This window comes from Mirounga leonina, unplaced genomic scaffold, assembly GCF_011800145.1.
Source record: "Mirounga leonina isolate KUSES-001 unplaced genomic scaffold, KU_Mleo_1.0 Mir_165, whole genome shotgun sequence".
Taxonomy (NCBI): domain Eukaryota; kingdom Metazoa; phylum Chordata; class Mammalia; order Carnivora; family Phocidae; genus Mirounga; species Mirounga leonina.
This window is the reverse complement of record NW_023270415.1, coordinates 18,506,134-18,531,727: the sequence shown is the minus strand read 5'-3', so window position 1 is coordinate 18,531,727 and position 25,594 is coordinate 18,506,134. Positions and strand designations below refer to the sequence as shown.

At 35.4% G+C, this 25,594-nt stretch overlaps 1 protein-coding gene across 4 annotated transcripts in view; it reads left to right on the top strand.

The window, feature by feature from the left end:
• ARFGEF1 (ADP ribosylation factor guanine nucleotide exchange factor 1) overlaps positions 1-25,594 on the top strand; it is a 146,597-nt gene that overhangs the window by 106,581 nt on the left and 14,422 nt on the right. For all 4 annotated transcript variants that reach the window (XR_004680413.1, XM_035011280.1, XM_035011279.1 and 1 more), the window contains 14 exons: positions 384-512; positions 1,396-1,554; positions 1,808-1,958; positions 7,417-7,507; positions 12,418-12,458; positions 12,552-12,721; positions 13,082-13,233; positions 13,374-13,546; positions 14,345-14,505; positions 15,561-15,691; positions 18,563-18,692; positions 19,773-19,908; positions 19,990-20,128; positions 21,811-21,883. Coding sequence is in view for 3 of the 4 variants with exons in the window: in XM_035011280.1 (XP_034867171.1) it covers positions 384-512; positions 1,396-1,554; positions 1,808-1,958; positions 7,417-7,507; positions 12,418-12,458; positions 12,552-12,721; positions 13,082-13,233; positions 13,374-13,546; positions 14,345-14,505; positions 15,561-15,691; positions 18,563-18,692; positions 19,773-19,908; positions 19,990-20,128; positions 21,811-21,883 (1,836 nt within the window). In the remaining variant the exon portion in view is untranslated. The remainder of the gene's footprint in view (positions 1-383; positions 513-1,395; positions 1,555-1,807; positions 1,959-7,416; positions 7,508-12,417; positions 12,459-12,551; positions 12,722-13,081; positions 13,234-13,373; positions 13,547-14,344; positions 14,506-15,560; positions 15,692-18,562; positions 18,693-19,772; positions 19,909-19,989; positions 20,129-21,810; positions 21,884-25,594) is intronic.

Sequence of the window (25,594 nt, the reverse complement as noted above, 5' to 3'; positions counted from 1 at the left end):
GGATTTTCTTAGAAATAAAGTCTGTGAAATACTGCAAGGGCCTTTAAAGCTTGCAGAGAGAGATGAGTTCTGAAAGTAGGGGTAAGACTACTATCATTTATGAATAGTGACAATTCCCGTTTCTTATTGATGTGAATAATTTATAGATGCTGTACTTAAAATATGCCTAAGGTCCTCTAGTGAATTTGTAGTCTTGCTGTCCCTCTTATTTAAGCCCAGGCAATATTATGTATTTTTTCCCCCAAAAAACTCATTACTTTTTTTTTTCCAGAATTTTCTCAAATCATTTGTCTGAAGCTTTGAGAAATATTAATGTATTACTACAATAAAATTTAATTATCACTTGATATTCATGATAGAGTTTAAATTTTTAATTTTTCTAGTTGGCTTGGACACCTTTCCTGGCTGCGTTTAGTGTGGGTCTGCAAGATTGTGATGATACTGAAGTAGCCTCTCTTTGCCTGGAAGGTATAAGATGTGCAATCAGAATTGCATGCATTTTCAGCATTCAGGTAACAAAGAATTTTGCCTTTGTCGCCAGTGTGGAAAACATAAATTACTTATGTCATGACTATAATTAAAATTATTTTTTTATGTTTGACTTACTAAAGACTAATTTCAAGTTTATGATGGAATTTAAATGAATCTAATGTTTAAGTTTCTGAGAAACTGTGACAGAAGGGGTAGTTCTATATTGGTGCATCTGGAATTCATCATGATAACTTTGGTTAGCATTTTTTTTCTCTATAGAATATTAGCCGTATCCAAAGTTTCTAAGACTTTGAATTTCTATATGTTAATTTGAATATCTTATTTAAATATCTTGCAGGTTCATGCTTATTGAATCATATTTTTTCATACTTGTGTGCTTATATATATTACTTTATAATTTCACTTAAACCTAAGAAAAGTTATCTTGAAGAGAACCAAGTATCTAGAGCTTAATTTTCATGAAGACAGGCCCTTCTAGTAATTTATATACTTTGATAATAAATTTTAGCCTTGCTAAAAAAAAAGCTTGCTTGCTTTTTTTTTTTAAACCCATTTCACATTTATTTATGAATGTTATGGCTTAAAAAGCACAGCCTAGCTGTAGAGAAAAAATGAGGACATTTATAAATCACATTTCTGTTAGTCTGCACAGTACTTGAAACATAAGCACTCCAGGAATGTTTTTTACTATATGAATTTATTTGTTGTCACTAAAATCTCATCTTGATTTGACATCTCCATTGCCTTTAGATTTTAGAAATTCGTTTAAATAAAAACAGTGTAGTTTGAGGTATGTAATTTGTCAGTTAAAAACTTAAACAAGTAAACAGTTTGTCAATAGGGAATTAGAGATCACTCTGTTGTGTTTATAACAATGTAAGTATACTTTTCTCTTTTTTATAGCTGGAAAGAGATGCATATGTCCAGGCACTAGCAAGATTTACCTTACTTACAGTGAGTTCTGGTATTACTGAAATGAAACAGAAGAACATTGATACAATAAAAACACTTATCACAGTGGCCCATACAGATGGAAATTATTTAGGAAATTCATGGCATGAGGTATAAGCACTTTATTTTCAACTTTACAGTTTGGTTTATAAAATGATTTAATGCTAAATATTCTGCCCACTGACATGCTTAAGTGTTTGGGAAAAAATTTAGTATATTCAGGATAAGTTTATTTAGGTTTTTGTAATGATTTATAATATAGCCTGTATTTAAATCCTGGCTCCATACATTTAAGTATTTTTGCGATCATTTTTAATGTGGAATTAAACCAAGATTTTTTTTTTTTTTTTTTTTTTTTTATAAGATTCTGAAGTGCATCAGTCAGTTGGAGCTTGCACAGCTTATAGGAACTGGAGTGAAACCTCGATACATTTCTGGAACAGTACGGGGCAGAGAAGGATCTCTTACTGGAACAAAAGATCAGGCTCCTGATGAATTTGTGGGTCTGGGGCTAGGTGAGAATTTTAAAAATTATTTTTATGAGGTATCAAAGATTCTTGTTCAGTATGTGTAACTTTATTGTAGCAAGGAAATATAATTGAGGGACATGATAAAATGCCCTTTGTGGCCAACCTTATGGGAAAAGCAAGAAGACCATTTTTGCGTGGTCTAGTTTGCAGCATTAAGTGACCCTTAATCTAAATCTCATAGTTGGGGGTAGGAGAAAGGTACAATTTAAAATGACCTATTTTTAACACTAAGCAGGTAACTTAAATGAGTGAAGGCTTGTATAAGATGATAAATAGTTGGGGCAACTGGAGAAAGCATTCACATTCAGATTTTTTTTAAAGGCACTATGCAGTCCTAACCAGACTCTTATACTGGTATAGAAAGAAACTTCCCCATGGTTCCTTACCTGCTCAGTGTGGCCAGGAACTTCCAGATTTAACCCAATAGAACAAAGCAAAATATTAGTGAGAATGGCTACAGAAGAACTAAAGACAATACATTTTGAATCATAAATGGAAAGAGTACCACCAGGGAAGAAGCAGCATTTAGACTGTCTTTGGCTTTGAATACGTACTGTGGGGTTTGAACTCTTTTGTGTATCTTCCTTACTGTGTGCGGGTTACTTTAACTCTCTGAGCTTTGGTTTCCATGTCTGCAAACTAATAGTAATACCTGCATAGAGGTCTTAGGATTAAATAAGAATATGTATAAATGGACTTAGCACAGTGGCTGGTATATTGATGGTTTGTGGATTGTTCTCTGTCCACTTTCCCCACCCCACTTCCATCCAAGAAATCTAGAGACATGACTTAAGAAGAGCAGGAAAGAGATGAGATCGAGGAATATTTACCTTTTTAAGGTTTTTACTCTAGCACTATATTTCTGGATATTTTTTATCTTTTTGTCTTTTAGTGATTTCTCTGTTATTGCTTGCAGTAAAAATACGTAAGGAAATCCAAAAAATGCTTTAAATTTGAAAAAATGATCCACAGGGGAAGAAGAACCACCAGGACCATGTGTGGCTTTAAGTTGGACTGGGGACAGTTATTTCCTAGTGATACTTCAACTGTGGCAGCCAGCAGTGCAGTTCTTTTACCCAGCTGTATCTTAGATACTTTGGTTCTGGGAGGTGAAGGTGTAGACCTAATAACTTGGTGACCCAGCAGGATTTAAAACCAGTGAGCACCTTCATGGTGACTTATTTCACTTAGAAGTCTGAGATACAGATGAAAAATATTTACCAACAAGTGAAATGAATGTGCATTGATTGATTCAGTAATTTTTGAAAGGCATTTTTGTTTGGGGGGTGGGGTGGGGAAAAGCCAAATAGGAGTACAGGAAGGCTAAAATAATGACAGGTGCAAATTGCCAGCGCTTAATTTTGGCAAGTAATAAAAGTAGGTTACACTAAAAATAAAACACCAGTGGAGTATTTTATCTTCTAAAAGTTTTAGTCAAATAAGAGAAATAATGATACTTACTGATAATGTTTCCTAGTATACTTGAAAGTAAATTAAATTAATCATTATTGTTGTGCTACCTAAGTTGTAAGAATATGAGATGACCTGTCTTCTCACTTCAGGAAAGGGGAATTTACATAAAAATAAATACTTTTTGGATCTGGAAATGAAATAAAAAGTTCAGGCTTCCAAGCCACTCAAGCAACCAGCCATATTCTTCCACTTCTCTTTCTTGTTTTATCTAGATTTCATCTTATGTCATCTATTTCTCTTTTGGGCCTGCTCCATTTTCCACTCATTCCTGATTGATTAGGTCTCTCATTTTTGAGTCTGCATCCTAGAGGGATTCAGTCTGTTGACTTGGCCCCTGTTGGGCAGAGTCTTCCCTTCAGGCACTCTCATCAGTTATCAGCTAGCCCAGTGTGGCCGATGTCCACTCCTGTCCATCTGTGCCCTATCACTTAGGCAACAGATGTTTTCTTCAGCAGGATGCTGTAGTCAGAATTTAAGCTAGAAGAGGATGTAGTCCAGACATTCGAGCATGTTTAATCTGTATATATATGGTTTTTATTTTTTTTATTTTTTTTTTAAAGATGTTATTTATTTATTTGAGAGAGAGAGAATGAGAGAGAGCAAGCACATGAGAGGGGGGAGGGTCAGAAGGAGAAGCAGACTCCCTGCCGAGCAGGGAGCCCAATGCGGGACTCGATCCCGGGACTCCAGGATCATGACCTGAGCCGAAGGCAGTCGCTTAACCAACTGAGCCACCCAGGCGCCCCTATATATGGTTTTTAAAAAATGAATTAGTATCCTCCTTTATTGATAGCATCTACTTCCAAGTGTTCATGTAACCACGTTAATAGGGCTGAGTATATGTTTATGTGACTTTCTGACTGATAGGATGTAAGTCTGTACTTCCACTTTTTGGAAACGTGAAACTTTTAATTATTAAGAATACATAGCATATGATATTTTTTAAAAAGGATTTTATTTGAGAGGGAGAGAGAGAGAGCACAAGTGAGAGGCAGAAGGAGAAGCAGACTTCCCGGTGAGCAGGGCTCCATCCCAGGACCCTGAGATCATGACCTGAGCCAAAGGCAGATGCCTAACCAACTGAGCCACCCATGCGCCCAAGTAGCATATGATTATTAGAATTATATACATACTGTATATCAAAGTTTAAAAATTCAGTGGTTTGGACATAGAAATCTTAAGTGAATATTCACTCCTACCTCTTTGTTCTTTATCTGAGTATTTGTGCTTTGAGTAATTTGTTTGGTAAAGCTGAAACTATTAGCCTGTCATGTTACAGTGTTATACAGATCTTCGAAAGATTTCATGTGTTTTTGAAATAGGTTCTTTGGATTGCTAAACATTTTATATATTTTTTTTGATTCCTCTAAATATATTTCTTAATGATTACAGATTATTATATTTAAATATAATAATAAAAACTCTTAAATATAAAAATAAAAGCTTTCTAGGAAGGACATTCAGATGATACACAAAGGAAGTTAGTGGTGATGGGCATTATTTTTTCTCATAGACTTTTCTTCGTTAAATTCCTGTAACATGCTAATGTGCCTCAAGTGTTGCTTGACACTATTTCCCTAACCACTCCAATTCTCTGTCACTTACTTCAGGCTTTCGTCCTTGTTCACTTGTATTATAGAAATAGACTCTTTATTTGTCTTTCTAGCTCTAGTATCTCTTCCTGTTTCACTGTGTTCTACAGATACTACCAGAATTATCTTTCAGAAAATAGGTTGCATTATGTCAGTCTTCTAAAAGGTCTATTTTCCTGGTTTTCAATTTTTTTTTTTTTTTTTAAGATTTTATTTTATTTTTTGACAGAGACAGCAAGAGAGAGAGTACAAGCGGGGGGAGGCAGGGAGAGGAAGAAGCAGGCTCCCCGCTGAGCAAAAAGCCTGACATGGGGCTTGATCCCAGGACCCTGAGATCATGACCTGGGCCGAACACAGACACTTAGCAATTGAGCCACCCAGACGTCCCTCAATCTTTTTTTTTTTTTTTTTTTTTTGAGATTTATTTATTTGAGATAGAGTGCGCGCACATGTGCGCGAGCAGGGGTGAGAGGCAGAGGAGGAAGAAGGAGAGGGAGAGAAGCAGTCTACCTCCCAAGTGGTGAGGCCAAATAGGGTCGATCCCAGATTGTGATCATGACCTGAGCTGAAATCAAGAGTCAGGAGTCAGTCGCTTAACTGACTGAGCCACCCAGGTGCCCCATATTACTCTATTTTCAAAAGCAATACATTAAACGTAACAGTCAAGGTTCTTCACATTTTAATGTTACCCTCTCTTTGCAGCTTCATCTCCTACTACTGTTCTGTCCCTTCTCTTTTGTCCCCAGCTAGATCCTCCATTATGGCTGTAGCCAAGTGTGTTAAAACATGGTGTTTACTTTCATCCTTCCATTAGTTTATATATGCTGCTCCTTTTCCTTCTGCCTCCTTTTCTACATGATTATCCTTCTAGGTCCAGCTTGAATTAATATATCATCATATATGAAGGTTTTCCATGAGCTAATAACCCTGTTCTCCTTCTCCTCCCAAAATTAGTTCTCCTTCTCCTCCCAAAATTAGTTCTCTTTAGCAAAACTTGTATTATATGTCATTAGTTTATCTCAGCGATGGAGTAATTATTACATTTTACTAAAGTTGGTTATAAGTCTGTCTCAGTCTGTGTCTCCTGGTAAATTATAAACTCTCTGAGGTCAAGGATCACATCTTTTTTCACACTGTTCAGTTCCTGGAAGAGAATTTGAGTTTAGCTGCTTTAAATAATATCATCTATTATGGTTGCATTCATAAAGGCATTTAGTGAGTGTCTGGTCAGTTGAGTCAACAAATATTTCTTAACATCCTCTTTGGACTTAATATTGTGACGTCGAGAAATAACAGCAATTAAAAAAATGTGTATGATCTGGTTCCTTGCCTTAGGGAACTTTTAATTGTGCTGAGAAGGCAACATTAACAGTAATTTATGTGAAACTGTATGGAAGAAATCCTGGTCTGACTATTATTTACCTAAGTAAATGCTTAGTTCAGAGGAACAATGGGAGGAATCCTTCCTGAGAACTCAAATTGGGTTTTAGATAGTTGAGGGATGGCCTGAATAGATTCTGTAATGGCTAGAATGTTGAAGAGTACTACCTTAAATGCTAGACTTAAAAAGTTTATGCTTTATCCTGAAAGTAATAGGCAGCAAAATGAATGTGATGATACAGAAAAATTAACCTGACAGGAGACTAGAAAGAGAGATTGAAGAGGGAAAAATTAGCAGCAGGGAAAGCAGTCAGGAAACTATCCGTAATCTGGCCCTGAAATTATAAGGCTCTACATTGTGTAGGAATGAAAATGAAGGACTGACACCAGAAACAGATCAAAAGAAAGATTTAGTAACTGGTGAAGGAGGGGAAAGATATCAAAGATGATTGTGAGGTTAAGAGCAAAAACTGGGAAAATTGTTCTGTCCAACATATGGAACCAGTTTTGAGGGGGAAAGAGAAATGATTTTTTTGAATAAGAATATACTACAAAATACAGTTAAAATTTCCAAAAAGCATTTGTAAATATAGAGAACTGGAGATTGAATGACAGGGAGATCTAATTATATGGAATTGGGAATCATCCTAAGAAGATAACATTGGAACTACAGTTAGTGCTATTTCTTAAACATTAAGGGAAATTATGCCTACTGTCATTAATTTTGTGATCTGAATTCTCAGTGCCCCTAATTTGTTGATCTCTGGAAGCACAATTTGTCTTTATAACCATCCATGTCTATATTCCACTTAGTATACCTAATGAAGCGCATTTGGCCTTGATATAGGTCACTGATGCCAAAAGCATTATTTACCAAAAGCTTTATTTCTTTCATTAAGAAAATAACTGTTTTCAGAAATATGTTTTAGGACTATAAGTGTATTCTTCTACTGAATTATTTTCAAACTGAAATGACTCTCTTTTTTTATGTGTGGTAGTTGGAGGAAATGTGGACTGGAAGCAGATAGCAAGTATTCAGGAATCCATCGGAGAAACCAGTTCTCAAAGTGTTGTTGTTGCTGTAGATAGGTAAGGTATTTATTTTATTCCCTTTTCAAATGAATACTGTTTCAATTCTGTAGCATTTAGGTACATTTTGCTCCGTAGTGGTTAAAAAAGAAAAATTATTGCCAAAATAACTTTCCTTAACTATTATAAGACTATACTGTGATATATGGTGATTTTGATGATGAAGTACCTATAATTTTGCTCTTTAGATCATGGAATACAAGAAGGAGATAAACAGTATGAAAATTTAACTTAAAATAGATATTAGTGGACATTAGGGAAATGGTAATCTTGATGAAAAAGAACACATGTTTTATTTTCTTCATAGAAAACTAATTGGTCTTATTATATGAAAATGGAGTCTTAATCTTTCAAGTCCTATTTGATATAAGATTGCATTATGGGTAAGTGAAGGATTTGCTGGCAATTCTCATTGCAAGCTTCTTTGGAAAGGACTTCAGAGTTTGTATAGTATATATATTACCAAGTATTCCTCATTTTTAGTTTGTTTTCTAAAAGTGAACCCGTACTAAATGTTCTTTTGAAGATTAGCTTTTTCTAGATGAATGCCCAAATATTTGAAACTTAACATTTTACAACACTGACATTTAAATTTTTTTATTACTTGTGATGAAACTGTCCAAAATATAATACATATTTTTTCTTGGTGCTTGGAGACTTACGCTAATCCAGAATTTTACTTCAGATAAAACTTTTTGCTATAAGTACAGACTGAGCTAGAGTATTCAGTGGCCACTGACCCTGGAAATATTCCCTGCAACTTTTTCTTTGAAAAGAACTCTTAATCTTCACTTGCTGACCTTTTTTTTTTTTTTAAATAAGGGAAGGAGGTCATTTGCCTTTTCCTTATGAAGGCTGAAGAAAGATTGCATATCCTCTTAGACCCCCTGTATAACTTGAAGGTTTACCATGTGCTTGGCACTTTTCGAAGTACTTCCTAGGTATTACTTATCACTTAATACTTCCAGTAACTTAATGAGATAAGTATTAATATTGTCCTTAGTTTATAAAGGAGGAAACTGAGGCAGAGGGGGCCTAAATAACTTGTTCATCCCCACAACTAATCTTGTCTTGATTATTGTTGCAATAACGGTTTCATCCACAAAGAATTTTGAGGAGTGGTGCCAGGACATAGACTCAGGCAGCATGTCTCTTGAATGTACATTCTTACCCTCTCCACCGAGTCTCTGCCTGCATGTACAACTGGAGAGCCGTGTAATAATGTCTGCCCTTCTGTTGTCAGGGTAGCTTGTTTCCAAATCATTTTCCTGCCTTCAGTGTCTTTATGAGAATCTCTTCAGGCAAGAGTTAACATTTTACCTACTATTTATTTCCATAGTATATTTTATATGACCATAGCCAGTTCTAATTTATCCATCTATCCACTGTTTGTTGCAGGGAGACATTCACTCATTTGAGTAAATGATAGACCTCTCCATTTTAAGAATTTAAGGTATTTTAGAGGGGTCTTAACACAAATTCTGTTAGTACTTTGTTGTCTCAGATTCATCATCACCAGATAACTTCTGCAAACATAAATCCAATGTCCAATTTTATACAAAACCTCAACATTTAAATTTTAGCTTATAATAAAAGCATTAAAAGTTACATCTTTGATTTACTATAGGATTATGTTCTTGTGTGGTACTTTTCACTTTCTTATTAAATTTCTTCTGATTTTCTTAGTATTAGAGTATATTTTCATATGTAATATTCTGACTAAATTCATAAGCTAAGTCAGATAACTTAGGTATTCAAGTCAGTGGTGTGAATATTGTTAGGTATCATCCTGGAAAGTTCTGTACTTGTCTTGTAACAAGTCATTTTCTTGTCCTTAGGTCTGTTCTGAATAATCTGTTATGACAAGTATAGGAAGTAAACATGAAAAAATCAAAGTAGTTGTTTTTTTGCTTAGTTATTTATAGCGTCTGTTTCTTAAGAAAAAAATATATGATTCTATTAAAAGCTACTTTGTGCAGGAATAGATTTTGTCCAGGAATGAGTTACCACTAAAAGTTAAAAAACAGTACCATAGGTTTTGTTTTTATTAATTTTAAGCACACCAGATCTAGCTTTATATTGGCGCATCTCACACTTTGGAACATTGTCTCCTATCAGAAAATACGTGTAGCTCATCCCCAACTGCATTTGCTCATAAATATCTTCGGATCAGGTCTTAGAAATAAGTGTTACCTCTGATATTTTCACTGTGAAAACTTTTTACATATACAGTAATTTAGTTTGCCTCTGTATTTTTTTTTTTTAAAGATTTTATTTATTTATTTGAGAGAGAGAGAATGAGAGAGAGCACATGAGAGGGGGGAGGGTCAGAGGGAGAAGCAGACTCCCCGCCAAGCAGGGAGCCCGATGCGGGACTCGATCCCGGGACTCCAGGATCATGACCTGAGCCGAAGGCAGTCGCCTAAACAACTGAGCCACCCAGGCGCCCTAGTTTGCCTCTGTATTATATACAGTTTAAAGTTTATGTGGTCCAGAATCTGCAGGTTTTGTCAACCTTTTTTTTTTTTTAACTTTTTTTCTTGTATTGCTGCATTGCTTTTCATTTTGTGGCTGAAGCAGTAATCTATCATTTTGTTTTCCTGCTCATAGTTTTTCAGCACAGGTCTTTTAATATTAACACACAAGATTTTCATGCATCCGTCCTTTGCTTTTCATACAAGGAATGTAGAATCCATTTCATAGACTGATTTTGTGAAACATAGCTCTGTCCTCTTGCCTTAGTTTATGAAGGCTTAACTTTAAATGCCTCCACAGACTGCTATGCTTTACCATATGGCTTATCTGTAGTGGAGCATTACTAGAAATAAAGTGACCCCTCAGAGGCTACCACAGTGAGTAGGAATTTGAATGCCTTTTTTCAGGATGCATGCTCCCCCTAACTTCTGTCACCCTAAGTCTATAAACTTGTCTGATTGCTACTGGTATTTCTTTGTCCTTGTTCTCCATCATTTCAGGGCCTTCAGAGAATTTGTTGCTTCTTTCCCCTGTAGTTGCATATAATGTCCATCGCTTTACCCCTCTACTCTTTGCCATTTGCTTCCTTCTCCGTTTAAAGAATTTTTTTTTCTTTTTTTCCTCTCTTTTCTTGTTGTTTCTCCTATATACTGTTTAGTTTTATCACTGTGGTTATTTTTTTTTTTTTATAGCCATTGCCTATGTACCTGTAGTTTGAGAAATCACCTAATGACATTTATAATGTGTATTCTAACCATGTTCATTTTTGTTCATGTGAGAAATTTGTAGCCTTCGTATATTTTTAATTTCTGGATCCAGTCTAACCACTGAATTAAACGGGGCCTGGTATTATGCTATTTTTTCCCCCAGATGATGTTCTCAGCCAGATCTTTGAATTACTATTTTGTTCTGACGAGCAATAGAGGAAATCTTAAAATACTCCTTTAGCAGGAGAACCAGAGTGTGAGTCATCATGTCAGTTTTTTAGGCTGTTTTTCCTGTCTTGTATTTGTTACTTATTGCCAGGACACATGGACAGACATACAAGGGCACTGAGGTTAAAAAATCATGATATACTCACAACATGGATATAGTGGACATAGTAGGAAAAAAAACCTTTCAGAATATATTTTAAATGTTTTATGTTTTGCTCAGGTAAGTGTGAGGCGGTATATCAAAGTAGTTAAGAGGGTGGACTCTGGGGGGTGCCCACCCTGGTTTGAATCTTAGCTGTAGGACTTACTAGTTCTGTGACTTCGAGGAATTCATTAAATATCTTTGTGTCTCAGTTTATAAAATTAGAAGTTATACCAGTCCCTACTTCACAGGCTATTTGTGATTACTAAGTGAGTGGCTATATTATAAAACACCTAGAATAGCAGCCACTTCGTGGTTGTTGGTAGCTATTACTGTTACTATGATTACTTTTTATTTCTTTCTCTCTTTTTTTTTTTTTTCAGATTTATTTATTTTAAAGAGAGAGAGAGGGTGAGTGGGGGGAGAGGGGCAGAGGGAGAGAGCATCCCAGGCAGAATCCACAGTAAGCACAGAGCCCGACACGGGGCTCAATCTCAGATCACGACTTGAGCTGAAACCAAGAGTTGGTCACTTAACCAACAGAGCCACCCAGATGCCCCAGATTACTTTTATTTCTAAGCTTAATATTTGACCTGCTTCTGCCTTTAAGGTTTCCTTTTTGCCATGCAAATCCTGTGGTACACAATGTAAATTGAGGAATATCAGTTCACCCTGGAAGGCTCATCAGACCCTTGGTTACAAACCCAGAGCATCAGTAAAAATGCAGACTTTAAAAGGACTAATAGGCTTATGCTGAAATATTTTATGAAACTTTGAAACAAATAAAAACCTTAGTGAAGAAAGCTGGGCAAAGCTGGACAGCACAGCTTAACTCTAAACATTTGAATTTTCCAGGACATGTTATTTAGCCACTTCTTGGTTAAACTATTAGAGACTATTTGCAACTTCTGTTAAGTTGCTTGTAATTTAACATAAATGAGTTTTAATCAAATGTATGTTACTTGTAAAAGCAAAGAATTTTTCATCTTAACATGCTTAATGCTAGTAGATAATCAGGAAAAATTGAAAAAATCTTTTTTGTACTGTGCCAATTATCAGTTAGTTTTACAAATTGATATTTTCCTTATCTTAGAGTCTCATGTTGATGGAGTGTTTGTAAGCCTACTAATAAAATTAACGATACATTCTTATTTTATTATCAAATGCAAAGGAGGGAGAGAGGAACATCCAAACTGTACTTGTTATGAAACAATATGTTAACGATATCATTTGACTACCTGATTTTTTGTTCCTTTAAACCAGATTTAAAGTAGCAAGTACCTCAGGCTACTTACTTTTGAATTGATATAACAGAAGTAAGACTTTATAAATTTTTGAATTATGTTTCTTTTCTTTAGAATATTTACAGGGTCTACAAGACTAGATGGAAATGCTATTGGTAAGTATATACATTTATTTCACTTAAATTGGTTTTTTGGCTAAAAGACTTGAAAGTTAAGCTAAAAAAAATGTAAATCTATTTATATTATAGTGGATTTTGTCCGTTGGCTCTGTGCCGTGTCTATGGATGAATTACTTTCCACTACACATCCAAGAATGTTTAGTCTACAAAAAATAGTAGAAATATCGTATTACAACATGGGAAGAATAAGATTGCAGTGGTCTCGAATTTGGGAAGTTATTGGCGATCATTTTAATAAGGTATTTGAATAATTGTAGGATTTGCTTACATTTGTAATGTTTTTTGTTGTTAAAATTCCTTATAATGTAATTGAGACTTTTTTCTTTTTCTAGGTTTTTTAAATTACATTTTTGTAATTAAAATTAGAAAACCCTTTGAATCTTTTTTTTTTTTAAAGAAGTGATTGCTGTGGGTTTTAAGAATTTAGTTAAAATATGTTTTTCTTGTTGAGAAATATTGTTAGTACACCTAGTGCCTTTGTGGAGAATTTCAGCATTTACCTATCTGTGCTATTAGTCATATATTTTTTCTAAAACAAAAATGAAGAAATAGATTTTCACTGCTGACATTAGCACCCTATATTTCTGTTGCCATTACAGGTTGGCTGTAATCCTAATGAAGATGTAGCTATTTTTGCAGTAGACTCCTTGAGGCAATTGTCAATGAAGTTTTTAGAGAAAGGGGAGCTTGCTAATTTCAGATTCCAGAAGGATTTCTTAAGACCGTTTGAACATATAATGAAACGGAACAGGTATTATATTTGTTGAATTGCTTAATATCAGAAAAATACCTTATTATTTTCCACCGCAGGGGGAAAACAGAAGAAAGGAGAAAAAAAAACTGATGGGTTTTATGTATATGCATATCCAAGCAATTATATTAATGTTTTAGGTCTCCAACAATTCGAGATATGGTTGTACGGTGTATAGCACAAATGGTTAATTCTCAAGCTGCTAACATTCGGTCTGGATGGAAGAACATTTTCTCTGTGTTCCATCTAGCTGCGTCCGATCAAGATGAAAGCATAGTGGAACTTGCATTCCAAACAACAGGGCACATTGTCAGTGAGTATTCTTCTGCCTGCGTTCACGTTTAAAAAAAGAAAACAAAACTTTAATGTGTTCAGAAAATAATACAAAAGTAAGATCACGGGCCTATTCTGGGTTTTAAGTTTACCAAGTTTTGCCTGTAGAAACAGAGTACATAATGACAGTAATATTGTTATTACATTATCATAGTTAACATTTATTGAATGTTTACGTTGTGGCAAGAACAGTAAGCACATTCAATGTGTTTCCTTCCATGTTTACAACAACTCTATAATGAAGTGTCTTCATTATCCCTTTTTAAATAGATCAGGAAATTCAGCCCCAGTGAGGTTAAGTGACCTGCATAAGGTGCATGATGGAGTTGTTGGGATTCAAAGCCAGGGAGAGGTTTTTGACCACTCCATTACACAGCCTCCTTAAGGGAGAATTAAATACTGAGGATGTAAGTTAAGCCTGTCTGAAAGATGATAATGATGACCATCATTATTTTTCATAGATTAAGAGACTGAAATACAGATAGGTTGAACATAATTTTGTATATTCAACTCAACAACTACTGATTCGGGACGTACTGTGTACTGTCACTGTATTATGTGCTGGGTTTATAGTGTAAAGAAAACACAGACCTGTGTCCCTCTCCCCACTACTCAGGACAGTCAAGTAAGCAGTAGTGACAGATACAAAGCCATGTCTGTTAGACATCAAAACCCTTCACCTTTAAGTACGCTTTACATCTGGGGGTTGGTGTTTTTTGGTGCAGTTAAGAATAATTGAAAAACTAAAATTACTTTGATATATTTTTTACCCTTTTAGCTCTTGTGTTTGAAAAACACTTTCCAGCGACCATTGATTCTTTCCAGGATGCAGTGAAGTGTTTGTCTGAATTTGCGTGCAATGCAGCTTTCCCAGACACAAGTATGGAAGCAATTCGACTTATTCGCCATTGTGCAAAATATGTGTCTGATAGACCTCAGGTATAGTGTCATTTAGTAAACAAAATTTTGCTGAGTATTTATTTCCAGTCTAAGATCAAAGTTTATTTGGGAATTGAGGGGATAGGAAACGTTTTTCAGTAAACCCCAAAATTACCTGAGTTTGATTCTGACTTAAGTGATTAGTAATGATAGCTATCATTTATTAAAGGTGTCAGGTCTTTGTTTTTCCAAGTGTAATGATAGCTGTCATTTAGTCTACGGCCATACCACCCTGAACACGCCCGATCTCGGAAGCTAAGCACGGTTGGGCCTAGTTAGTACTTGGATGGGAGATAGCTGTCATTTATTAAAGATGTCACGTGTTTTTCTATTTCACATGTATTGTTTAATGTTCTTAACTTTATGGGACAGGTAGTGTTATAGCCCCATACAGATAAGGAATCTGAGGCACAAAGAAGTTAAAAAAAATGTGTCCATGGTTGCAGGGCTAGTAAAGGAGACCTAGGGTTTGAACCGAATCCTGTGTTTTTAGCCTTTTAGCCCATACTGTTTCTTGCATGTGGTGCTGTGCGGTACTGAAGTTGACCGTCTGTCTATGGATGAGTGTGGACTTAAGCACTGGAGTAAAAAGTTGAAGTGGCAACCTGGCTGCCAACCTTAACTTGCGTCTCTGAATCTATCTCTGTAACTATTATCAAGAGAAGTGATGCATTAGATTTGGTAGTAAAATTTTTTACTACATACTAATGTGGACCTATGGGGGTGCTTAGTACTTTTTACATACATTGACTCATTTGACCTTCACACTTCCCAGGGTGGCTGATAAGGCTGCATGTGTCATAACCAGGGAAATGATAAAAATGCAAGCCTGATTTAACCTGGCGAATAGAATAATACAGAAAAGCTGATGACAGAGTTGAAGCTGAAACCAACTTTGGAATTTTAGTGCAGTGCTCTTCATAGGCAGTTATAATCTCCATCTTTCTATAAATTGTTTATCAAATTGCTTATTTGTAAAGCATTTAAAAAATTTTTTGGAGAAATAATACAGGTGTTATGTTTTGCCTTAAGTATATCTCCCTTTCTTCCTGAAGGCTTTCAAGGAGTACACAAGTGATGATATGAATGTGGCGCCTGAAGACAGGGTTTGGGTCAGAGGATGGTTCCCAATCCTCTTCGAGCTGTCCTGCATCATTAATAGATGCAAATTAGATGTAAGAACCAGGTAACAATCAGTGTTTGTAACTATAATTTTGAAAGGCTCGTTTTGACCGCAATGAATTTTTGTTTTGTGAATGTAAGTTCAGTAGTTGAAGGCCGTAAGTCCGTAAGTCATGCGTTTTATCAAATATAGTAATATTTGATAGGCAGATTTTAAAATATGTTAAATGGAACAACAGTAAAAATGGAAATACTACTTTTCCTTCAGATTTTAGTCTAGCATTTCACTTTGAGTTTTAGCTTCTGTGTTAATTTAATAATGTTACACAGTCTGTCTTTTCATACATTTGTTTCCAAATAAAAATTGAAGTTAGTGGCAAAATTTATTTTCCTGACAAATGCTAGAAGAATTTCTCAATGCATGTCCTTGGTCAGCTTTAGATAAAGAACCATTTCTCTTTGAAGACTGGTCAGTAACACAGTTTTGAATAATACAGGTCTATTAACAAAGAAGTGTGCTCTTTCAAAAGTATATTCTCAATAAAAGATCTATATGAATGTATAGTCCATTTGTGAAGAAACTATTAGGGATATAATGCAACTGGATAAGCATTCAGTATGCTCTTCTTATGTTACAGCTCATGTCACTCCCATAGTAAAATTTTTATCCTACATTTTTTACTACCAAATTGAAATGATTGATTTGTGTATCCTGTTACCTGTCAACAAGTGCTTGAGACACCATGAGTTCAATCATATGTTTAAATAAAATCTGTCTTTTATGTATCCCCTCTTCTTTTTAGGGAGAATCATTAGTCATTTGGGCAGTTAACTTTATTGGATTTTTTAAATTGGAAAGGTAGTAAATAGAGACTTTTAAGATATCAGCGATAGGACTATAATGAAGGAATGAACCTTTCCTTCCTCCTCTTATGCCACAGCCACCCTTATCCCCATCCAAGGTGGAGTTGATACATATCCTAAGAAATTTCATTTTTATTTGTTATAAGAGAAATTTTATAAAATTAGGTAAATAATCCAAAATAGGACTCAAACCTTAGGAATTTGTCATAGAATTTAATAATCACAAGAACACTATACAGCATTTTAGACATTGAGAATTGTTTGGCAGTGGACCTGTTAGGAACTTGATAAAATTCAAGATAGCCGCTGATTCATGTAAACTAAATTATTGAGATTTACAACTTTGAATTGTCCAGCCACATCATTGGAGCAGCTAACATATCACGACCAACACATCATATAAACTCAGCACCCCCTCCCTGCCCTTGTTTCTTTGTAGAAATTTATTTGATGAGGGGACCTTCCTGCTTCCTTAGTCTTTGAGCCTGTCCTTGTCTGGGACCGTCCTGCTTTCCTTCTTGCCATATCCCATGATCAGATTATGGATGAGTTCTAGTTGTTAAAGAGAAAATATGTATTCTGGTTGATAAAGGAGAGGAAAGATACGAGTAAACTTTGTTCAGTAATGGCTTTTTCTTATTTTATTCCAGGATTTGTAAGGGCTGATATTTAGATTACATTTGAAAAATGTAATACCATGATTTGTATAACAGGTTAATTACACAGTACTTTCACATGTGTTCTTATTTGATTGCCTCAAAATTCTGTAGATTGAGGGTTGGTTAATTAACCTGGGGTCTCACATACTCTTTTTCCCTGTACCAGCAACTTAAGTATTGCTTTCAAAAAGATTTCTTGAACAGTGAAAATCCTTGGAAACCTCTGTAGCTCTGTGGGCCTGGAAGAAACAGGATTCCCACATCCCCTTATCCCTAGCTGTGGGAGTTAGCATCCAGTTACTTAGAGTGGGAGGAAATGGATTTCAGGCTCAGGAGATGGAGGAAGAGGAAGCCTTGTTCCATTGTAGGGGGAAAAATGAATTCCAACAGGCTTCTCCCAAAGAAGAGAGTATGTTTCTTCCACAGGAATTTCTTTACTACGGTTCCTTTACTTTTCATTACACACATTAGGTATCTCTTACGGATCAAATAACTCTTATGGATTAAATAACTGCTGTGAACTTGCTGAAGGACCAAGCTACCATAATGTACTTTACACGTTTATTTAACAGTTAGTTATAGCCTGCTGTGTGCCAGACATGAATTAAGCCCAGAGGTAGCATAGCAGCAAATGAGCTGGACTGCGAACCAGTCCTTATGGAGTCTTTAGATAACATTTGGTTCTGGCTTACCATCAGTCTTCTCAGAAATATAAACCTTTTTCTAAATGGAAAGATACCTATTTTGCTAGAAGAAAGTAACATGTAGAGAAAAGATCGAGCTTTTTAATGGTTACATGAAGGGATTATTATTTAGAGGAAGATAATAAGGAATCAGGAAGGCAATGTTGAGTTTTTAATTTTAACACTTATTCAAAAGACAGTGAATGTGGTACTAAGCAGTTTATTTGTTCAGTAAATACTTATTGTGTGCCTCGTGGGTGACAAGCATTGCTCTATCTCTGGACTATAGTAGGAAACAAACTGCCCACATGAATGTCTTAGTGGATCAGTTCCTTTGGTTTCTGGGATATCTTTTTCAAAGAGTTATAGGACTTTTAGCAACACTTTAATTGCTCATATAGTATCCCTGAACTAATTTTATGATGATCACTCACAATCTTTAATTTCATTTACAATCTTAAAATGCTGGGATGATGGGGTGGGAGTGGAAGAAAAGTGAAATAAAACATTTTAAGGCCAAGGCCTTTGGAATTTTCTCCTACATGATGCGACCCAAAGAAACCAGTTTTACAGTTGAAATTTCTTAAAACTGAATCTCTTATGTTAGTTTAAAACCAGTTTTAAACTTTTTTAGTAGCTTCATGACCTCTAAAAACTATTTTAAGAGGGGATTCTGATGTGGCATACTTTTTTGTATTATAGCTGTCCACTTGTGTTCTATCGTTTTAGGGGTTTAACAGTAATGTTCGAAATAATGAAAACTTATGGCCACACTTATGAAAAACACTGGTGGCAGGATTTATTTAGAATTGTTTTCAGAATCTTTGACAACATGAAATTGCCAGAACAGCAGACAGAGGTAAGAGAAAAATATTTTCATTTAACACAGTCAAGTTAAAAGGTTCTGAACATTTTCTCTAATACAGTTTAGTAGATCAAATCAAGTACCTGGAAAAGTAAAAAAAGTTCCTAGAAAGTTTTTCATTATAATAAAAAGTATGTCTTTATAAAGAAAGAACGCTAGTTGGGGATAGAATCTGAGTTAATGAACTGGTTGTTTTCAGTGTTTTTGTTGAACTTCCAGTTTCTTTCCTCATTTTAATATTGCCACAATTACAGATACCAGTAGCTTTCTTTAGTATTCATAGTGACATCTTATTCTGAAGTGAGTACAGAATACATAGTAATAAGTTTTATTTATTTTATGTCAATGTCTTTTACTACAAACCAATTATGGTATGCATCTCAGTAAATGTAGGGAGAGAGCCTCAACTTTTCTTGTTTTGTCCTATATAGCTATATTAAATGCAGACATTAGGGACACTGACCTGCACGAAGTTTTACTTTAGATCTGTGATTTTTAAATCTACAGGTAGACTCTTACTGAAAACATCTAAGTAGACATATGTATATGCACTGGCACAAGGATTAGTCCTTTATGTATTTAAGAAAAATACATAATTTATACTTATTTTGTATGGCCCTATTCACCATTTATGGTATTTTCAAGTAACCATACTTCATGAGAGTTTTATTTTAAATTTATGCCAAGCACACTTGGATAAATTCTTAACTTCCTTCCACTTTATTTCTCTTTTATGTTCTGTCATATTATGGAGCAAGGCCAGCTGTTGATATTCATGCATATTGTTTGAGAAGAGTCATAATGTTAATAGCAAGACAATTCAGTGATAATTTTTTAAAATCAAAAATAATGCAAAAAATAGTTAAAATTATTTTATACATAAATTGTGGAATAATGGAGAAAAAATAGATCTCAGATACTGAGTCGAGGTGAATGTAATATTATAGAGGGAAGTAAGTGCTCTGAAAGGAACATGGACAGGCTTAGCATTTTTAAATAAGCAAACATATTTCTTCTTTAATTCTGGTTGTTGACGAATGGTCTGACCTTCTTTTAATGACTTTTTTGCCTTAGAAAGCTGAATGGATGACTACGACTTGTAATCATGCACTTTATGCGATCTGTGATGTATTCACCCAGTATTTAGAAGTACTCAGTGATGTACTTTTGGATGATATTTTTGCCCAGCTCTACTGGTGTGTGCAGCAAGGTCAGTCTATAGCAAATAGTGACACAAAGTGTTAAATGTGGCCCTGGCAATATATAAATGAATTGCTCTTTTCTTTTCCAGACAATGAGCAGTTAGCACGATCTGGTACAAACTGCTTAGAAAATGTTGTTATTCTGAATGGTGAGAAATTTACCCTAGAAATCTGGGATAAAACTTGTAACTGCACACTGGATATCTTCAAAACCACAATCCCACATGCGTAAGAAGATTTTACTCAACTTTATATTTGTATATTGAATGATAGACATAAAAAGTTTGATAGTAACTAGTGATTTTTTTTAACAAATTCTTTTAAAAATACCTCAGTGTTCCATGAATTTGTATTTATTGCAAATCAGACTCCTATAAACTGTAACAAATACTTGAATTAAATTCTTTATAAACCAGGCACTTTCAGTCTGATTCGTCATATGGTCATTGGTCATATTGAGGTGATTCTGCTTTAATAGAGTTTTATTTTTATTTATCCAGATTAAAGCAAGCAGTGGTTTTGAATTTTAAAAAAGCAACAAAAAAACTAAACACCTATTTCAGTTACTTTAGATTTAATAATCTAAGGAAAATTTATTTGCAAATGTATTTTATAGTTAATTGTCATCTTCTAATGAATTAGTTTGGAATTGAATTGTAGTGAAGGAGTTTTTATCAATGGAGAAACTAAGACACAGTCTCACTAAATGACTAATAGCATCTGGATTATTTGTAGGACATACTTGAAGTTACTTCCCAGCTCAGCCTTTGAGGCTCTCTGACCTATGCAAAGTTTTACTTTAGATTTACTATTTTTAAATCTACTTAATAAGATGCTTTAAGTCTTACTTAAGTCGTACTTAAAACATCTTAAGTAGATACATGTGTATGTACTGGCATAAAATGATGTATGAAAACTAGTTCAGATTTTTAAGCATCATAAACTTTTTCTGGACATGAGTGAAATACGTTTGCACTGATACGATCCCCTTGTAAGTATCCTAATAATTAGGACATTGGAAATCAAACAAAAGGGACACACCTCTAGGAAAGCAGTCTCTAGGTGGGTCTAAACTAAAAAGACAAATATTGGTCAGCTTTTCTTGGAACAATGTACTTGACAAATGATCCATTTTTGTCAGAGTTTATCTGTAGCCCTTATGTCAAAAGACAGTATGAATTCTTGCCTAGCTGTTGTCCCTTTGAAGTCAACAGAAACCAGCCAGGCTGAACATTCTTCTTTGTTTGTTTTAGGAACTGCCTCTGTTTTAATTTATTGAATTACAAATTCAGGTTAAGATACATGATCTTAAAGATCATCTAATAAGCATTTCTTAATAGAAAATAACTGTACTAGAGTTCTTTCCAAATTGAATTGAAATGATGTATCTACCATTGTCTGCTCCATTTCCCAGGAGCTCCTGCTTCTCAGAAGCAAGAACTTGGGCCTTAATCATCTTTCTATTCCAAGTACCCAATCCAGGGATGGCAAGTTAGTTTCTTCTTTTGGGCCAAATTTTATTTCATTTATTTTTATACATTAAAAAAAAAATAGAGTCTAAAGAGATCCATGAATTTTTGAAAAGTCTCAAACTTTTCTCAGTCTTACTTTAGGAAATACTTAGAAAAAGTGAGTTTAAAGTTTTTGAAACTTTTCAGAAGTGTTTTTTTTTTTAACTGATGACCAGAGTACCCTTTTGATTATATTATATGCTAGTCAGTTGTTTTCTGGAAATACATATTTTAAACTTTTTACTAGATTTTTTTCAGCAAATGGTTTTTAGCAGTAGTCAGAGAAGGATTATATTGTTTTTGGCATATTCTTGGGACTTTTTTATGCCTGTTTTAAAACATGTTGAATGTGTCATGTTTCACACTCGCAGTGATTGGTGTGATTTGGTATTTTTAAAGGCTCTTAACCTGGCGTCCCTCTTCTGGAGAAACTGTTCCCCCACCTCCATCTCCTGTGAGTGAAAAACAGCTGGTAAGTTTTCATAAATAAATCATACTTAAAATTGCTTGTGAGAAGTAATTTTACCATGGGCCAGCTTCTTTTATGTGAGTCCACATCTTTAAAAAAGATGGCATAAATCTGTCCAAAATTCTTAGGTTAAGCTTCATAATGGTAAATTTCCCGGGTGGCTAAAATTCCTCTCTGTAAGTGCCATGAAGGAGGCATTTTAAATTATTTTATAATGTAGATGGTCTGAGACATAGAGTAAAATGATGTCAAGAGTTTTAAGATCCAGGTATGAGATTATGTAAGGATTTCCATGCCAAGGGGCACCTGGGCAGTGCAGTCGGTTAAGCATCCACTTCTTGATTTCAGCTCAGGTCTTGATCTCAGGGTCCTGAGTTCAAGGCCCACGTTGGGCTCCATGATGGGTATGGAGCCTACTTTAAAAAAAAAAAAAAAATTATAAAGGATTTCCTTACCAAGCTAAAGATATTATTTATTTTAAAATTTTAATTTGGATACAATTTAACCTATGAGAAATATTACAATAACAGTTCAAAGAATTTTAATATACCCTTCACCCAGTATATTTGCTTCGTAGGTCTGCCACAACAAATTACCACAAACTAAGTGGCTTTAGAACAACAGAAATATATTGTCTCCCAGTTTAGGAGGCCAAAGGCCCAAAATTAAGGCATCAGCAGGGCTGCATTTTCTCCAAAGGCCTTAATGGAGAATCCTTCTTTGCCTTTTTCAGATTCTAGTGGCTCTTGGCAACCCTTGACTTGTACACACATCATTCTAATCTCTGCCTCCATTTTCACATGGCTGTGTAAAGTCAAATCCGTTATGTGTCAAATCTGCCTCTCCTTTTTTCTCTTTAAAGGACACTAGCCATCTCTTATGTTTGTAAGATAAGATATAAGCCACCTCATTTCAAAATCTTTAATTACATCTTTAAAGACCCTGTTTCCAAGTAACCTTCCTAAGTACCAGAGGTTCCAACTTTAATATACCTTTTTGGGGCCACTGTTCAACCTATTGCAGTTTCTGCCCTCTGGCACCCAAAAATTCATGTTCATCTTTCAGGCAAAATGTATTCATGCCATCCCAGTATTCCCAAAAGTTTCAACTCATTATAGCATCAGCAAGTCCAAAATCTGATCTAAACATCATATCAGAAGTCCCAAATCTCATCATCACAGCCATCTAGATCAGGTATGTGGTCTCTTCTGGGGACATCATCCGTCCCCGTCTGTGGACCTGTAAACCAAGAAAACAAAGTACCTGTTTGTAAAATACAGTGGTGGGACAAGCATAGGATAAACATCCTCATTCCAAAAGGGAGAAATTGGAAGGAATAAAAGGGTCACTGGTCCTAAACAGGTTCAAAACCCAACAGGGCAAATTCTATTAATTTTTAAGGTCTGAGGGGCGCCTGGGTGGCTCATTTAGTTAAGCGTCTTCAGCTCAGGTCATAATCCCAGGGTCCTGGGATTGAGTCCCGCGCCTCCCCCCACTCATGCTCTCTTCTCTCTCTCTCAATCAAATAAATAAAAATCTTTCAAAAAAAAATTTTAAGGCCTGAGGATAATTCTCTGTACCTTGATACTCTGCCCTCTGGGCCCACTGCTCCTTCCTATGCCCCTGCAGCTCTGCTCTCTAAATCATTTCTTCTTAAAGGTTAGCATGTGTTTGCAGCCATGTAGCCCATTTCCTGCCTGTAGAATCCCAGAGATCTGATAACCTTCATTCATTTTATCCTATGTCTGTCCCTTTCAGTCTAGGCTGGCTGTGTTTCTACTGGTATATCATTCTTAAAATCCCTGTGGGTCTCTCATGTATGTCAAGAGGGTTATTCATGGAACCTTTCTGGATGACTTCATCTCTCTTCCAGGCTTCTGCTAAGATGTTTGATTGGATCCATTGGATCCACACACCTAATCTCTTTCAACAAAATGTTGTCTAACTGTCCAAAGAAATGTTTTCATAACAATGAATTTTCCAATTTTGGCATCCTTTGCAGTTTATCCTTCCAAATTATCAAGTGCTAGTTCATTTTTGCTTGGTAATTCCTTCCTCAGTGTATCTCTCTAGCCTCTCATTTTTCTGTAAACACCAAGGAGAAACTGGGCCACACCTTTAACCTTTTGCTTGGAAATATCCTCAGCTAAATATCCAAGTTCATCACTTAGAAGTTCTGCTTTCCACTCAGTAGTACAACACAATTGAACCAAGTTTTCTGCTACTGTATACAGATATCACCTTACTTCCATTATCCAGTTACACGTTCCTGATTTCCTTCTGAGACCTCACCAGAAGCACTTTTAACGTTCATATTTCTGTCCACATTCGATTCTATGCCCATATGTGTATTCTTTAGGGTGACAGATTTCTCCATTATGCATTTCACTGCCTTCTGCATCCTCACCAGAATCTCATTTAATGGCCATGTTGCTACTAACAGTCTTCAAGGCAGTCTAGGCTTTTTCTGTCATATGCCTCAGAACTCTTCTGGTTTCTACCATTACCCAGTTCCAAAGCCATTTCCACATTTCTAGGTATTTCTTATAGCAGCACACCACTTCTTGGTACCAAAATCTGTATCAGTCAGTGTTCTACCAGAGAAATGGAACCAGTGGGAAATATCTGTATCTATCTGTGTGTGTGTGTGTATAATATATGTATATGCATAAATCTTTTTTTTTTTTTAATTTAAATTTCACAGAATTGGCCATGCAATTATGGGTGCCAGTAATTTGAAATCTGTAGGGCAGGTTGGAAACTCTTAGGCAGGAGCTGTAGCTGCAGTCCACAGGTAGAATTACTTTAGGGAGACGTGAGGCCTTTCAGTTGGTCACGTGAAGTTCTGGCCATATTATTGAGGATAATCTTCTTTACTTAAAGTCGACTGGTTGTAGATGATCACCACATCTACAGAATACCTTCATAGTAACACTTGTATTTGTGTTGGAACTGAGTAACTAGATCCTATAGCCTAGCCAGGTTGACACATAAAACTACATGACACCATGTTTCACCAGATGTTATCATTTCACTACATTTGCTTTATTATTTCCTCCCTCCTTCCTTTTTCTCTCTCTGGCCCACCCCCCCACCCACAAACTTTTCAGAATTCTTTGAACGTAAATTGAAAATAAGATATCCTTTTCTTCTTAAGTTCTTTAGTGTTTTTCCATAAAAAATACAAAGCAAAAGCACTTACATAATCACAGTGCCATTAACAAAATCAGGAAATTACCACTGAAACAGTACTATTATTTAATCTGGCCTTACTGAATTTTAAACCCAGGAGACCAGAGGTAGCATATTAGTGTCCATTGGTCAATTTATCCCCCTCACAACTTTTAAATTTCCTAAGTAATTGTCAATGGCTAAAACTTAGATTTCACAGAGAATTACTACTCTGAATTTATCTTGAGAGAACAGTCACATCTGATATATTGGGGCCACATTGCTCCATGACCCTGATCTGCAGGAACTATCTGTTCATTATAGACTCCACCACTTATGAAACCGTCTTTCAAGTCCAGAATGAGCTTGCTCTCTTTTTTGTTTTTCTTAACTTTGGCCCACCCTCTGCGTACTCTGTGGGTTTTTGTTTTTGCTACCTCTGCTGTATAGTATAGTAGTTTGTAGTGTGGGCTTTGATGCCAGACCCAAAATGAAATCCTGGCTCTGGGGCGCCTGGGTGGCTCAGTCGGTTAAGCGACTGCC